Source organism: Pyxicephalus adspersus, chromosome 8, assembly GCF_032062135.1.
Source record: "Pyxicephalus adspersus chromosome 8, UCB_Pads_2.0, whole genome shotgun sequence".
In the NCBI taxonomy this organism is placed as follows: domain Eukaryota; kingdom Metazoa; phylum Chordata; class Amphibia; order Anura; family Pyxicephalidae; genus Pyxicephalus; species Pyxicephalus adspersus.
Window position 1 is genome coordinate 12,333,775 of NC_092865.1, and position 14,987 is coordinate 12,348,761.

Consider the following 14,987-nt stretch of genomic DNA (forward strand, 5'->3'; position numbering starts at 1 on the left):
ATGCATTTTATATTTCAGGCCATGGGGTGCAATGTCACCCTTACAGATGGCCCAAAAGATCATTTGTAGCTGTTAAACTGACCTGGGAGTAACAAACTGCTCATTGCTCAAGGAACCCCTAGCATCCTCTGGAGGAACCCTAGGGTTCCACGGAATACTGATTAGGAAACACTGCTATAGACTGTTGGAGCTCAAATGTAGAACCATTTAAATGGTTTTCTGCCATATGCAAATGTCAAACCACCTACAGGAGACCTGTCATCATGCTACCATTGCTGAACTTTACTTTTGAAGATGCTAGTGGACCGGCTGCTATGCTGACCCACCCAGGTCGGTGCTTTCCAAGCTCGTTGAAAGCATGAGCATATGGACATTTCTTTGGCATTTCTTATCTGCATATGTTTTCCTGAATAGGTACTGAATAATTGGGTCTGTATAACTGCCAGGTAGTTAGAATTTGGAAAAGTAGGTTTGATATGGTCCCTATATTGCTGTAAAAACAGGTTTATTTTAAAGAGTAGTAACTAACTCAAAGCCCAATTCTAATCTTCATGCTTTCAAGAAGCAATCTATTCCATTTTTTTTTAAACTAGGATATACATATGAGCATAATCATAACAATGAGTGGAAATCTCTGTCTCCATGCTACACTGAAGTAGTAAAAATCGAGCCATGGCCTTTAGACAGGAATGTCCAACAAAATTCTTCTTGCTTAATGAAGCAAAGAGAGAACCATGAGATAAAGAGATGAAGATATAGAGATCCATGATTGGAGGAGAGCAGACCATTGTGACTCCTCCTTTTGAATTTATGAAGCTCTTTCTGCCCAATAGGATGCTGTAATAGGAGAGCCAGTCATGTGCCCTTTTTGTGCACTAGCTCCCAAAACTGCAGCAGCAAAGAGTACATTTGCAAAGCACATTTATAAACGTGTAGTGTTTTTTCTTGCCATGATGCATTGATACTGCTGCTGTTAAAATGACCACCATAGTGTCAGGCTAACCATTCTGTTATCTATACAAAACTCCACAGCAGGATGGAGTCTGCCATAGAGTTCTGTTCAGAGTCATATGTATTATGTGCAAATATAGAATGAAGTAGAATATAGCAAAACCATGGGGACCGGCCCAGTGCCTCAAATCAGAAGCTATTGCTTACGGCTTCATTTCATCACCGCACGGTGTTTGGTCCCTGGTGCTATTATGTTTTAAATTTCTAGGGTATGTGAAGTCACAAGGTAGAAATTTTGTTTTGTTTTCCATTTAAAAGGAATCTGTTGACGTTTTAAAACAATATAGATGCAGTAGAGCACAAACTGTTTTTATGAAAGTGTACATTAATGGCATGGTATGAGATCAACAGGAATGCATAAATTATTCATTAGTGGGATGAAAACCAACCCATTCTGTTGGATAAAAGTCACAGCTTGATCTAGGTTAGAGATCAGCGGCCAATTTTTTAGTATTTTTTTAGTATTGGCCACATGTAAGTCTGCGGTTGATGCTTTAACACCCCTGAAATATCACAGAAGCAGGATTCAGGCTCTACATCTTTTGCGCCTATTGACCAATTTCTCTGGGGGTTGAGAAAGGGGACCATGCATGAGCACTATGTTTCCACTACCCACTCACCTCCACCCAGCGTCTTAGATCATTAGGGTTGCATTGCTTTAGATGCCTTCTTTAACGTTAAAACTTTTTTCAAGCCATAACCTATACTTTTTGAATATGGTAGAGTATGGTTAATACCCCAATACCCCAAACTGAGGTTTTTTGTCCTCCTAGGCAAGGCTGGGCTGAGTGTGTAACTCTTGGGATGTAATGGACAGATGTATGAATTCTTGCTAGCTCCTTTATACGATCACACTGGCCCATCAAAAAAACTGAGTAAAACCTCCTTTATGCCCCAGTTTTATACGCCCCAAATTTTTTTTTGTGTCATATATGAAGTCAAAAGACAGCCACTTACCTTCTAGTGGGCCCCTGTTGCCTCCAAAACAATACCACTGTGCCAGGTAAAGCTATTCTATCTGGTAGGCCCTCGTTACTTCTAATGTGGGTTCCTAGGTGTTCAGTGTGACCGTGCCCCTATCTATGTATTTTATCCTCATATTCCCCCGTTTGCCTGACATTCATCTTAAGGTAAGATTAGTACATTTTCTGTCTTTACACAGTTGTCTTGTTTTCTAGGAAGTATCATCAGCTCACTTATTGGGTTTCTTACATTTAATGTACCTTAAAGAAATAAATACAAATCAATAAAAAGTCGCCATCCAGTCTACAGCCACAGCCATATTCAATAGTAAAAAGTGAATTTTTGCGCTGACCTCGGCCCTCGTGGTGTCCTCAGCTGACAAGTCTTTCGGACTGAAGGTCTGTTTTAGTACGTTTGGTTCTGTTCCAGCAGCTACAATAGGAGTCATCTTCACTGCAGCTAAATCCTCCGAGTTTCTGGTTACAGCGAATGCTTTTGACCTGAACATAAAACATTGTATTGCTTATCTTAAGCACATATTTTGAGCACCGTAAGAGAAAAAATATGTTTTTTTTTAGTCTGTTGTTTATGATATTTCAACTTTGTCAAGGTTATTGTTCTTACTTTTCTCTAGATACGTTTTACCTTGTTGAAATAAGCTGATTCTTCTACACTTACACAATTGTTATTCTGCTCATGTAATTGCTATGTTTTTTTGTTATCATTGTTATTACGGGTTTCATGCTTGGCAACCAGCCTGCCGGAAATAATCACAACATAGGAATAAATAACACTTAAATACATAAATAAATTCAGATTAGGAAAGACTGCAAATAAATCCACTTGTATAGTCAATTAAATTCTCTGGAGATTCTCTGGTGGAGAAATGATCACTGCTATAAAAAGCATATGGAGCAATACTACCTGCAAGGAACTTTTCTGCCCATGTTTGAATGGGGGTTCTTCTGGTATTCTGATTTCCCCCACACCTCCAATAAAATTTGCAGTTGGGTTACTTGGCTTTTTCAGAAACTGTCCTTGGTATGTGTGGAAAATAAACAGCACAACCAAAGACCAGTGCCAGTGCCAACTGCTGGGCACAATATGGACACTTGAGAATATTATAAAGAATAAAATTAATACAAAATAAAGTTATAAAAAAGAAACATATGGACATGGATGATTCTTCACCAGAGATAGTGAGATGAATTTCAGGTTCACTACTTTATCAATAAACCCCCAAAACTGACTTCATCGGGATGCTGCTTCTGCTTTAGAGGTCCAAACTCCAGTCTAGAGGTGGGTCAGTGATCAAGCTATATAGCTTAGCTAGAACTGTCAAGGGTGCCTGAATCCTAAGCCTGGTTGAGGAGAATAACAAATCTTTCAGCAGACAAAATTTTCTATAAATACGTGCTTAATGTGTGTTCAGCTATTTGCCTTGTTTGGTTTTAAGAGTATCCAAAATTGGGCAGATGTTTCTCTGAGGGTGATGCATTGGAAAGCCACATGTCTATCCTCGGGTGTGTTGGTACCATCTTTACAAATCTTGTGATAGAGTCATAGAATCGAAGAATATCATAGCTTAGAAATTACCCTACAAGCTTTAACATTACTGTGTACGAAAAGCTAATGATAGTCTCAAGGGTCTTGGATAGCCCTAAATGGACCAATTTTCATCCAAGCTTTGCATTTGGCCATTAGTGGCCACACTGTGCAGATGATGTTATCATTTGACCCACAAATGTATTCCTAAAGAAAATGTATCCTTATCATAAAAGTGTCATGGTCAAGTTGGAAGAGTACCATCAGATTAAAACCCTATATTATTTTAAGGAAAACCAACTAGAAGGTGCAGAATTCATTCAATTAAATCAGCAAATCCAACAGCATTATTTTACCATTAGAGATTAATGTGCACATTTTCTGAATAGATTTGATATATTAAATTTCATTATTGGTATATGAATATTTAATCTGATTGCATGTATGTATGCCTTATGGATATATAAATATTTCTGTTTGCAGTTGGTTAAATCACATCTAAACCGATCTAATCCTGAATCTCATAAATTGTACAGCGTAATATTATTAATCTGCAGCTTCCAGAGATGCCGGATGATCTAACAGTGATGGTTCTAGTTCAGGCACTACCTATTATAAGGTGACAGATATTGACTGATTGTAAATACCTGATGGAAAAGAGTTCATTGTCTGGCAGCTCTGGAATAAAATCCAACTTGAAGTGTTTTTGCCCGGCATTTACATTTGCTTCCATGTTTACGGGTAATACAATATGGACCTGTGTTCTGAACTCCATTCCAGCTTGGATCAGGTTGGTATTGACCCCGATATTGAATACTATATCCTTGTTCATACTAAATAGGGTGGAAAAATAAAAGCAATATCATCGTTCTAGTTCCCAGATCTGATTACTTAATAACTAATGGGAAGTAGTAATGTGAATCCAGTATGGTGGATTTACTAAATGAATATATTCTGTTCACAAGCAAAGTAAATTAAGTCCTTGCAGGAGTGTACCGCTGTCCGCAACCTGCAATCGTAAACTAGGAAAAATCCTGTTTTTTAGATTTTGGGTGATGTGATTGGGTATTTGCAAAACGAACTATAACCACATTCACTAAGCTAAGTGAATTAGCTGCATAAAATCAGATGGTGGCTGCACTGCTTTCTGTATTAATATACTGTGAATAAAGGGAATGTGGGGGACACTGTGAGGTTATCTAATGGTGAAAGGGAAGTACTGCAGGGGGCTTTGTAGGTGAGTATTGCAGCCTATGTCCCTCTTCTTTACATTATATAATCTGTATGAGGGACCAATTAAATTAATTTTAAAGACTAACATTGGTACCTACGAGCACCACAAATTGCTTACACTTCAGCACTATTGTTATTTTTTAAATCAGATTCACTTAAACTCCAATATATTGTTTCTATTAATATGATTAATACTGCCACAACAGTACAACAGAAAAAAAACAAATAAATGTTTGGATTGCCATTGGTTTCTTTCTTTTTGTTGACAGTGATCCACAGGACAAATAAAAGGGTGAACCCTCCCAAAAATTCCCAGGCCCTGACCAGTGTTTGACCATTTTCCTCCTTTGATAAACCCAACAAGAAATGTCTTAGCTTTAGATGTTTATTAGCCTTTAATAAGTATTGTGTAGTAACCCATACTTATATGTTGTTCAGGGCAGTGCGCTTACCTTAGGGCAAACTTTGTCTTCAGATCAATGTTCGATTCAAGTAACTGGAGAATCCTTAGATCGTCCTTAGGCTCGGGAGTGATTTGAGTCTGAGCTAGTAATTAAAAAAAACATTCAGATGAATTGAAAATAGTTAAATATTATTACTGATGTACGTTATTAGGGCTACTTATCTCAAATTGATTATGGTAGTGGGATCACCTACTGCTTTTTTATATCTGAAGAGTTTCCAGCTGCACCCACCTGTTCCTATTATACCAGAGGGTCGGTGTCCCTGATGTATTTCACATGACAATGGCTTGGTGCAGGTGAGTCCTACACATACCAGCTTGTCCTTAAAAATCACTGACTCATAGACACAGTAATGACATTAGATGTTACTTTCCTGCAGGGTTCAAAACATGGGAACAAGGCTGAATAATTTCCATTTGTACACTATGCTTGGTGTTCAGTTTCAGGTGTGCATCAAATTCAACATCCATAATTTGGCTTAAAGCGAATAAAACTGACCATTGCCAATATATGGAAATTGGATTTAGTGCTTGGGCAATGCTGTGGATGTTACTTTGCAGCAGGGCACCAGATACAAGACTAAGATCAACTGCACAACTTCCAAATGGAATCTAGGTTCACCTTCTGGCCTGTGTCAAACTAATCCTTCAACCTGAAGCAAAGCATTATATTTTGATGCTTTGGTGCAGTAATAGTCAATAGCTGCTGGATGGATTGGGTGTGATGTACACTATAACTGTCATTGACAGGTATGGCATATGGCTCAACTAATTCAACCAACAGACGATGGTACGTATTAGTGGCCAATGACTGAACACTACTAATGTTAAGCATTTGGGTTCAGTGCCTAGGGTAATGGCCAATCCAGCTGCTGGACAGTAGTAGACAATGGCCACTGGTTGGATTGTATGTGTGGTACACTATGTCTGCCATTATTAGGTATAGCAAATAGCTCAGCGTATCTAGCCAGCTGACAATGGTAGTTATCAGTGGCCAATGACCAAACATAGCTGATGTTAATATTTGGATTCAGTATCGCCGACAATGGCAGCTGTTGGACAGTGATAGTCAATGGCTGCCAAATGGATTGGGTGTATCGTACACTATCCCTACCATTGACGGGTACAGTGTATGGTTCAGCCAGTGGAGAATGTTAGCTGTCAATGGCCACCGGCTGGATGGTTGAGCCCTATGCTATATCGGTCAAGGAGCCTGTCGGCTACTGTACTGAATCTTCTGAAGGAAGCTGTTGGTAAACCAATGAAGGGCAAATTTGACCAACACTACTGGACACCCAGTAATAGGTTTTAGCTATTTACAGTCAACAGATATTTGGACTCCAGAGTTTTTTGTAATTATCTGGGGAGTAAATCAAGAAGTTGCCAAGTGAGCCATCCTGACAGATCACCACATGACTGACAGCAAACCTCTGCTTCTGTCCCCTTGGGGCACAGAAGGATGTTTGCTTCTGCTCCCCATTTCATCTCTAAAGAAGGAACAACAATGTCTATCACTCATTCAATCCAGCGGCAGTGATCCCGCATCTATATTCAGCTTTACTAGACCGACCTGTCTGTACTGCCGGGGAAGGCTGAATCTCATATTTGTATTTCAGCTGTGTATTATGTTGTATTTCTGGGATATGGCATTATCTAATGCTTCATATCTATCTAGAATAGCATTATTCTCAGCACTTACCTTTTAGTTGCATCCTTGTAACCGATGAATAGTACAAGCTGGTTTCCAGTGGAAGACCTACACATGTTGGGACGACGAGACGATTTTCACTGGACAGTAAAGGCTTAGACCAATGTATATCCAGACCCCTCTGCAATGCCGTCACAGCTGCTTGTATGGAAGCAAACCTACCATTAGGAAAAACCTAGTAAAATAAATAAATAAATAAACACAACAGCTGAGCTATGGACAAATTTTACAAACTAATAATACCCCCCACCCCTCATTCCCATCATGGATGGAGTATGGATGGATCACTTTAGCAGTGGCCACATACCATGGTTTGGTGACAAGACCAGTGGGAGATTTGTACACAGAGTGGTTTAGTGGGTTGGTCAAACGAATTAATGGAATGAACTTGGTAATGTTCGACCATGTACTATGTTTTAAAGTATTGCTAGTGTTAAAAAGTACAAGATCGTACAGAAATGAGGGGGGGGCACACACTTTCTCTCTCCATATAAATAATAGGAAGTGCCATCTATACGCTCGTTATGGACAATACCCTAATAGATTTGTCTGTTTTTTATATTAGAAATGCAGATGAATGCATGACGAATAAATTGTAATTCCAACCTTTTCATGGGTCCCAATTAGATGAGCATACCTTGATGCCACATCCCAAACACAGAACCAAACGCAAAAAAGACATTTTTGAGGCATTTTTTTACCAAACCCACTAAAATATGATATACCCTTGTTTGTTATTATTAAATAACAACAACATAGCTATATTATCACAAATAATACTATTGGTACTAAAAATATATAATGCCATAATGTATATACGTCTTAATTTAATTTTTCCACCTCCAACATTTTTTTATAAAGCCTGAGGAACTGTCTATATAACTGTGAAATGCATTGGTACTACATATACTGTGTATAAAACACCTTTTATTAGGAAAGAATAACAACATAGCTATGTTATCATGTTATCAACGCATTTCAAGGTTAGAAACCGTTTCTTTAGGCTTCATAAGAGCGAAACGCGTTCACTTAGAGGTGATTAAAATAAATCAGGTTATGTGTACAATACATATGTAGTACCAATGGTAATGTAATAATATAGTATGTCGTTGTTTTTTAATATAAAAAAGGGTTTTAAAATGTATATTATATTTTAGCGGGTTTGGTAAAATGATGCCTTCAAAAATTCTCAAAAAATTCTTTTTTTTTTGTGTTCCAAGTTAGCACATTTGTACTTAACATGGCACAACTTGGCTGATACTATGTCCACTTTTCTAAACTTCCGTGACTTTTTTTGTATTGTTAGCAGCAGCCTCAAAGCAAGTAATTGCTAGTCCTGGCAACCCTGGCTTTTGCATCTTGCCCAATTCCCACACATGCAACTGAAATAGCAAATAAAAAAGAAAAAGTATTTTCCAGAGCTCTTTTTTAAAACCCAGATTCAGAGGGATGGCACCCCTAGCATGCATTTCAAGGCTGAATTTTGGAGTGTATTTTTAATGTAGTTTTTTTAGATGTGTGTGATCATTTCTGTTTGAGGACAGAGGATCAGAAGCACATTCCTTGCTCACCTTGATGATGTTTTCTATCGTGTATTTGTTTACTTCTTGATAGAAAAGTTCTTGTCCAAACATTTTAAGGTTGGCAAATGCCAGAGGTTCATTTGAAGGTAATGGCTTCCAGTTATGCAGCTGTATAGGACAAGAATTGGTATATATTAATTACATTAGTACACCAAGGTTTTATCTATAGTGTGGGACAAATTACAAATGCACTGTAACTCACAGCTACCAATCAGGAGCAAGCTTACAGAAAGTGAACCCAGTAAGGATATTGAAAGATGATATCTGATTGGCTGCTAGGAATTACTGGTCTCTGTACACCATTCATTGCCTTATGCATATACTGTACATTAGTTTCTAGTTACCCATGCTGTGCAGACATTGTATTACTGTATTTCTTTTAAACATCAATGGTAAATCTTTTTATGTTGTGAAAGTGATCACCTGAATAAAAGTATTGATTGACTATTGATTATATTCTTCGCCAGTACCACAAGCCCGTTTTAATTTTTTTTTCATCCCTTATCCACAGCCCAGGGGCTGCATGCTGCCCTTTTGTACACATAGGGCTTGATTTAATAAAGCCCTCCAAGACTGGATCCAGGAAATGGATTTTCTAATCCATTCTATTTTCTAATTCGTTCTGGACCAGATCTATTTAAAGTTTGCTGGATAACCAAGGTTTTCCCTTGATAGTCTATCTTCTCCAGTTTTGGAGAGCTTTAACAAATTCGGCCCATTGTGTTGACATAGATCAGGCTTTCTCAACTTTTTTTCTTGAAAATTGTGTCCAGATGTCAACCCTTTCCAATACTTTTTATATGCCCAATACATGGTGCATTAGCCTGGTGGTCAATGGGATGAATGTCTTCTACACTGTCATTGGGAATAATGTCACCCTTACAGATACCCAAATAGATAATTGGTGTCAGTGGTAATAGACCTGAGCGGCACAACTTACATACTGCTCAAGGAACCCGTAACAACTTCTGGAGGAACCCTGGTTAGGAAACACTGCTTTAGTTTATGTAATTTTGGTGTTCCAGCCATAGGAGAACACACATTCCTATACAGGGTTCCATATAATCCTAGGGCTCACCCAGTGCAGCCTTTTCAACCATTTTACCAAGCAGAAACCCTTGAAAAAACTTTCATAGGTTAGATTGGTGTCCCTTAAATTGACCTGAGAGGCACAGATTTTCCATTGATCATGGAACCCCTAGAACCTCTGGAGGAAACCTGGTTGAGAAACACTGGTTCAGTGGTTGTTAGGGGTTCCTTGAGTTTTGGCTGGTTGACCTCCCAAATCATGGTGGCTGCATGGTTCCTGCATGGTTCCAGGTTCAATGCCATTTGGCAAAGCCATTAGGATATGCCCTCAGTAATCTCTTTACCCATCCAGAAGGTTGATATTTTGATTAACACCACAAAATGCCTTCTTTCCTGATCACTGTAATGGGGCTATCACTTTCAATTAAATAATAATATCAGGGGTCTCTGGGGAACCTGAAATTCATTTCAAGGGTCCATCTGTCATCCAGCAGTTAAATGGTTGGTTCATTTAATCTCTAAAGGTCTCATGTCATTTTTCCAAGTTCTGCATGGTGTCCCCAGTCCCTGCCCATTACCTATAGCAATGTTTCTCAACCAGAGTCCCTCCAGAGCTTGTTAGGGTTTCCTGGAGCAATGAGCAGTTTGTGACTCCCAGGTCCGTTTAACTGACACCGATGATCTTTTTGGCTATCTGTAAGGGTGCAATTCTTCTCAACGGCCAGCAACGTATAAATTGTTATGTGCAACATTTTGGTGGTGCCATTAGCAGCACCCAAGACCCCTTACATTAAGTCAATTGATCAGCACTGCTCTATATCTATAAATTTCTTTCTGATCCTGGCAAGGTCTGGCCACTGGATGGCACTCTTGCATTGATCTGTAATATTCTCAGGCTGCAATGAGCAATAAGCAGCAAGGCAGCAAAGTGCTAATATGCTAATATTAATAAATGCAAATATGATGAGTAATTAGAACAGCCATTTCAAAATAAGAAAAAATAGCATTTTATTGTATTAGCCTCAAGAATAAAGGAAGCAACCCTGTTATTTTAATACGCCTAGACTGCCAGCAATGAGCCTCATACGATGTATAGGATTATAAAATGTATAGGATTATCCGGCAGGTGCACGTTGCAGCCAATCAGATTGGAAAATGATGGTATGAAGGTGTTAAAATAGAAATAAATCCTTCTTTAAAACAAACCTGTCTTGTACAAGGTTTGCTCTAATCTTCTATCCCTCTCATATACTTATATATACTTTCCTCTCATTTGACTCCCAATATTCAGTGCAAGGAGTCAAAGCAATGCGCAGTAAGCAATGGGACTCATTCTATGTTGCTCACATTGATAGCGCTGTGATATATAGAACTAAATCCAATTTTCCAAAAATTGGAACCTATCAGGTCCTTTATTGCAGAAGGGACAGTTGATGTCTCTTCTGAAATACAATAACCTTACCTGCCTGACTGCGATTTTTTTTAATTTCACTCACCTGTCCTCTGCCATCTTCACCCAATCCTCTTACTGGAGTCCGGTCTCTGGCCATTTAGCATGTGCTTGGGAGTTTTTTTAGTCCATGGGGGATACCTAGATACCCGGCGCATCCCAAGTGGCACATCTCCAGCACGTGCAATTCAGCGTTTTTGAAGGCAGAAGCGGACAGGCAGGTAAGTATGTTTTACTGCAGAAGGGACATCACCTGTCCCTTCCTGCAAAAAAGACCTTCCTGCATAGTGCATTATGAATATTAAATCAAAGCAAAAGTTGATCTAAATAGGCCATTTTTAAGGGAAATTTATAAAGCAGTGAATGTGACTTTCACCAACCACTCATCATCTAAACACGCTTAGAATAAATCAGCAGTGATTATTTGGTGGATTTATCATATTCACATCTCTATACAGTCACTTCTGGAGTTAAAACCTTTAAGCTAGCATTTTTTTTGACTTCCACAAATAAAAAAAAAAAAAAAAAAAAAAATAGATTGCAACCCCCTGATCCACAGCATGATTGCAAGGATAGCCAATACCGGATTCTTCCCAGGCCTGTGGTGCATGTGTGACCATTTACAATCCATTTGCTCATCACTAGAATTTAAGCTTTGTTCCCCTTTGTGATACATAAACAGGGTATATGGCATTGTTTCCTATTTTTGCACATTTCCTCGCAGGGGATTTTATATGATTTACATCGTTTATATGCGCTCTGTGCCGTGGCTTGCTGTGTGGAAGTTAATGCTCGAGTTCCATTTCATAGCATTATCTCAGTGCTTGAAAAGTTCCTACCTTCTTGAGCATATCCATAATTTTCTTTATATTGTGCAGCCCGCTTCCAGAGGAGAATAAGTGTCTGTTCATTAATAATTCCTGAAGGCCTTCAGCATGGTAGCCGATCTATATGTAACAATGAAATGCAAGCATTGAATAACAAAACTGATATTTTTATGCTTTGGTAGAAGGACAAAGACATTTTTTTATCTCTTCTTTCTTTCTTTTTTTTTTACCTCCAGCAGTTCAGAGAATACTCCCATGAAGTGCAGTTTGAGCCTACCGAGAGCGGCGATTGGGAAAACATCAGCAGCATCATGCACTATGTTAAATATGCTTTGCATTCCTGACATGAGCGAATCTAAAAAAAAGCAGAAATGGTCCTGGTGAGTGATATCCGATATGTCTGGAATTCCAAAATTGACAAGGTGGGTCAAGGTTACAACGGGATTAATATTAAGACCTGTTCACACTTCTGCATAGTTGGTACGGTGAAACTGGACTTGAAAATATTTGCTATGTAGTAGGGAATGTTTAGAAATTGTAACTGGGCCTAAGCACCCTGAAAAATCTAAATCTGAAATTTGGAATAAATTTAGTGATGTCATTATGTTGCTCCTGAATGTTCTCCTTGCTGGAGAGGAAGCTCCACTCAGAGACCTGCAGTGAAAGTATCTCCCTGCTCATTCATTCTGTGGATCTGTGCTTCCTTTACCTCATTGATATTTCTTGAATAGCCCTACACCAGTCAGCAGAGCTAAGCTTACACATGGTAAAGCAAAGCCCTTTTTGATCTACCAATATGGCCATCTCCATCCAAAACCACAGTTTCAGGCTGGACATGGTAAACCTACAGACAATACTGTTGATTAGCCCTTTACTTGCTTTGCATTAGGAATAGCTTCCACAGACCTTCTTTGGGAGATATGGTCAGAAAGAAAACTGCTGCAGGTATAAAATATAAAGAGGTTTTGGCATATACCTGTAGAAATCCCAATGGTGGATTTCAGAGTCTTTTTCACAGGCAATAAGGGGGTTGATGTACATACCTAAAGGCACTTGGCTACTATAAGCTATGGGTTCCTATATATACCCCCCAAACCCCTTTTATTATATTCATACCCGGGGCTTACCAAAAGGTAAAATTACTTACTTACCAAAAGGTAAAATCCCAACATTCCAAGTGGTTTCAAAATTCACAACTACCCACTGCCACATTCCTATGGGACAATCACTATTAGTAGCTGATTTGTTACGTGTCCATAGGGCTGGAGGCAGAAAGGGTTTGGCCAACTTTGTCGCAATCAGAGTATTGGATCTGTGGTGACAAGAAGGGCTTCATAGGCTGCACCTGCACTTTTCTGCTGCACCTTTTTTATTCAGTGGTATAATACAGGCAGCTACTACAAGAAAACTGCAGCATAAATAGTGAACAGATGTGAACAGAGCTTTAGGAAGTGCAAAGCAGTCAGCTTACATTGTAGTAAACATAAATGTAGAATAGTACCCAATACCTGAAAATATTTCATAGTAGATTCCACTGCTAAACCGACTTCTAATGCCTTCAAATCTGGACTTCAGCATTGCAACAGCCATATTGCAGATAGGGGCCCTAAGAACATGGAAACAAAGGTTTGTTGGAGGGAAACTACACTCCAATTATTCAATTATATATAAAGTGATCAGCTTAATGTGATTTTTATGAATCTTTTGGAATATTATTCTTTTCATGATCACACCTGCAACAGTTGCAGGCTGACAGAGCTAAGCCGCTGCCTTGCAATTAGAAGCAGAGTTGTCATCAAGCCATGAAAGTTTCTTTAACTTGCTGTTGGGCTGACTTAATGAGCATACTAGTAGCTATATGAAGGAATGCATGTGTCAGGCTGACAACCCTTCAGAACTGAACATGTGTGAGATCCGCACTTTTATTTTTTACATTCCAGGAGAGCTGCCTCTGACACATGCCCGATCTCAAGCATGTGCAAAAGGAGCAGAATGCAATATCCTTGGATATGTGAAGCATGTATCTCAGGAGCCTGTGGGCTCCTCCATCAGTCTTTACTGACGTGGCAGTAAAGATGGAAGAAAAGGGTCCTTCCCAAAAAAGTAAAAAAATAAATAAATAAAACAAACACATTTGTACTCCTTCACACCCATGAATTGCATTAACCACCTGGGCGTTACACTGAGGTCTAGATTTCTGTTCCAAAAGCGTTACAGTTTTTCATGAAATTTTTTTTTTTTTAAATTGTAGACCTGTAACACAGAAATATGTCCGAACAGGGTTCTAGTAGATATCATGAATATAAAAAATGTTTGAAACACACAATCATGTAAAAAAAAAAAATTACTTTTCATAAAATTAAATAAGACACAAAAAATCAGCTTAAACAAGAATACATAATTAAATGAAAAATACTGAAAATGCGATAATTCGGTATACTGTATAGTAATATATATTTCTAAAACACCTCCCTAGTGTCCGTCACATACCTATAGACAAAATCACATAAATATATTTTCTATTATTTTGTATTGGATTGGATGCAGGACTTTGTATTCAATCCAATACAAAATGAGAACAAAATTCAAACTCTCATTTTGTATTGGATTGAATACAAACTCCTGTATCCAATCCAATACAACATGAGAGTTTGAATTTACCAATTACATACTTTGTATTTATTTTGAATTATTTTGTATTGGATTGGATACAGGAGTTTGTATTCAATCCAATACAAAATGTGTTTGAATGAGTTTCAGTTTGAATTTCCCGCACACGCGCCGACGTCATCGTACGCGCCGGCGTACACGCACGGAGGGAGAAGAAGCCGGCCGGCTTCTTCTTCCCGGAGAGGACACCCGACTCTGGAGGACGACGCTGGAACACGACGATGGATGATCGCAGCGGGACCAGGTAAATGATCGATAAACCCGGACTTTTCTCACTGTATTTTCATACAGTGAGAAAAGTCCGGGTTTATCGATAATTGTAACTTTTTGAAGCCCGTACCAAGGTCGGGCTTATCGCTCAGGTGGTTAAAGGGTAGAATGTTTTATTGCATAGCTCATTAACCTCGTGGGTGGTTCATTTCTGTCCAGATTTATATGGCTAAAAGCGGTACATTGTTTTTCATGGAAATTTATTTTACAGAATAATATAATAGTATAATAAAGT

At 38.6% G+C, this 14,987-nt stretch overlaps 1 protein-coding gene across 1 annotated transcript in view; it reads right to left on the minus strand.

Moving 5' to 3' along the window:
- The window catches only part of LOC140337163 (vitellogenin-1-like), a 74,709-nt gene that overhangs the window by 25,832 nt on the left and 33,890 nt on the right, over window positions 1-14,987 (minus strand). Inside the window, exons 13-20 of the mRNA XM_072420734.1 lie at window positions 13,321-13,418; window positions 12,043-12,167; window positions 11,825-11,932; window positions 8,495-8,614; window positions 6,915-7,098; window positions 5,205-5,298; window positions 4,167-4,352; window positions 2,270-2,474 (exon numbers count right to left, since the gene is read on the minus strand). Of these exons, the coding sequence (XP_072276835.1) occupies window positions 2,270-2,474; window positions 4,167-4,352; window positions 5,205-5,298; window positions 6,915-7,098; window positions 8,495-8,614; window positions 11,825-11,932; window positions 12,043-12,167; window positions 13,321-13,418 (1,120 nt within the window). The remainder of the gene's footprint in view (window positions 1-2,269; window positions 2,475-4,166; window positions 4,353-5,204; window positions 5,299-6,914; window positions 7,099-8,494; window positions 8,615-11,824; window positions 11,933-12,042; window positions 12,168-13,320; window positions 13,419-14,987) is intronic.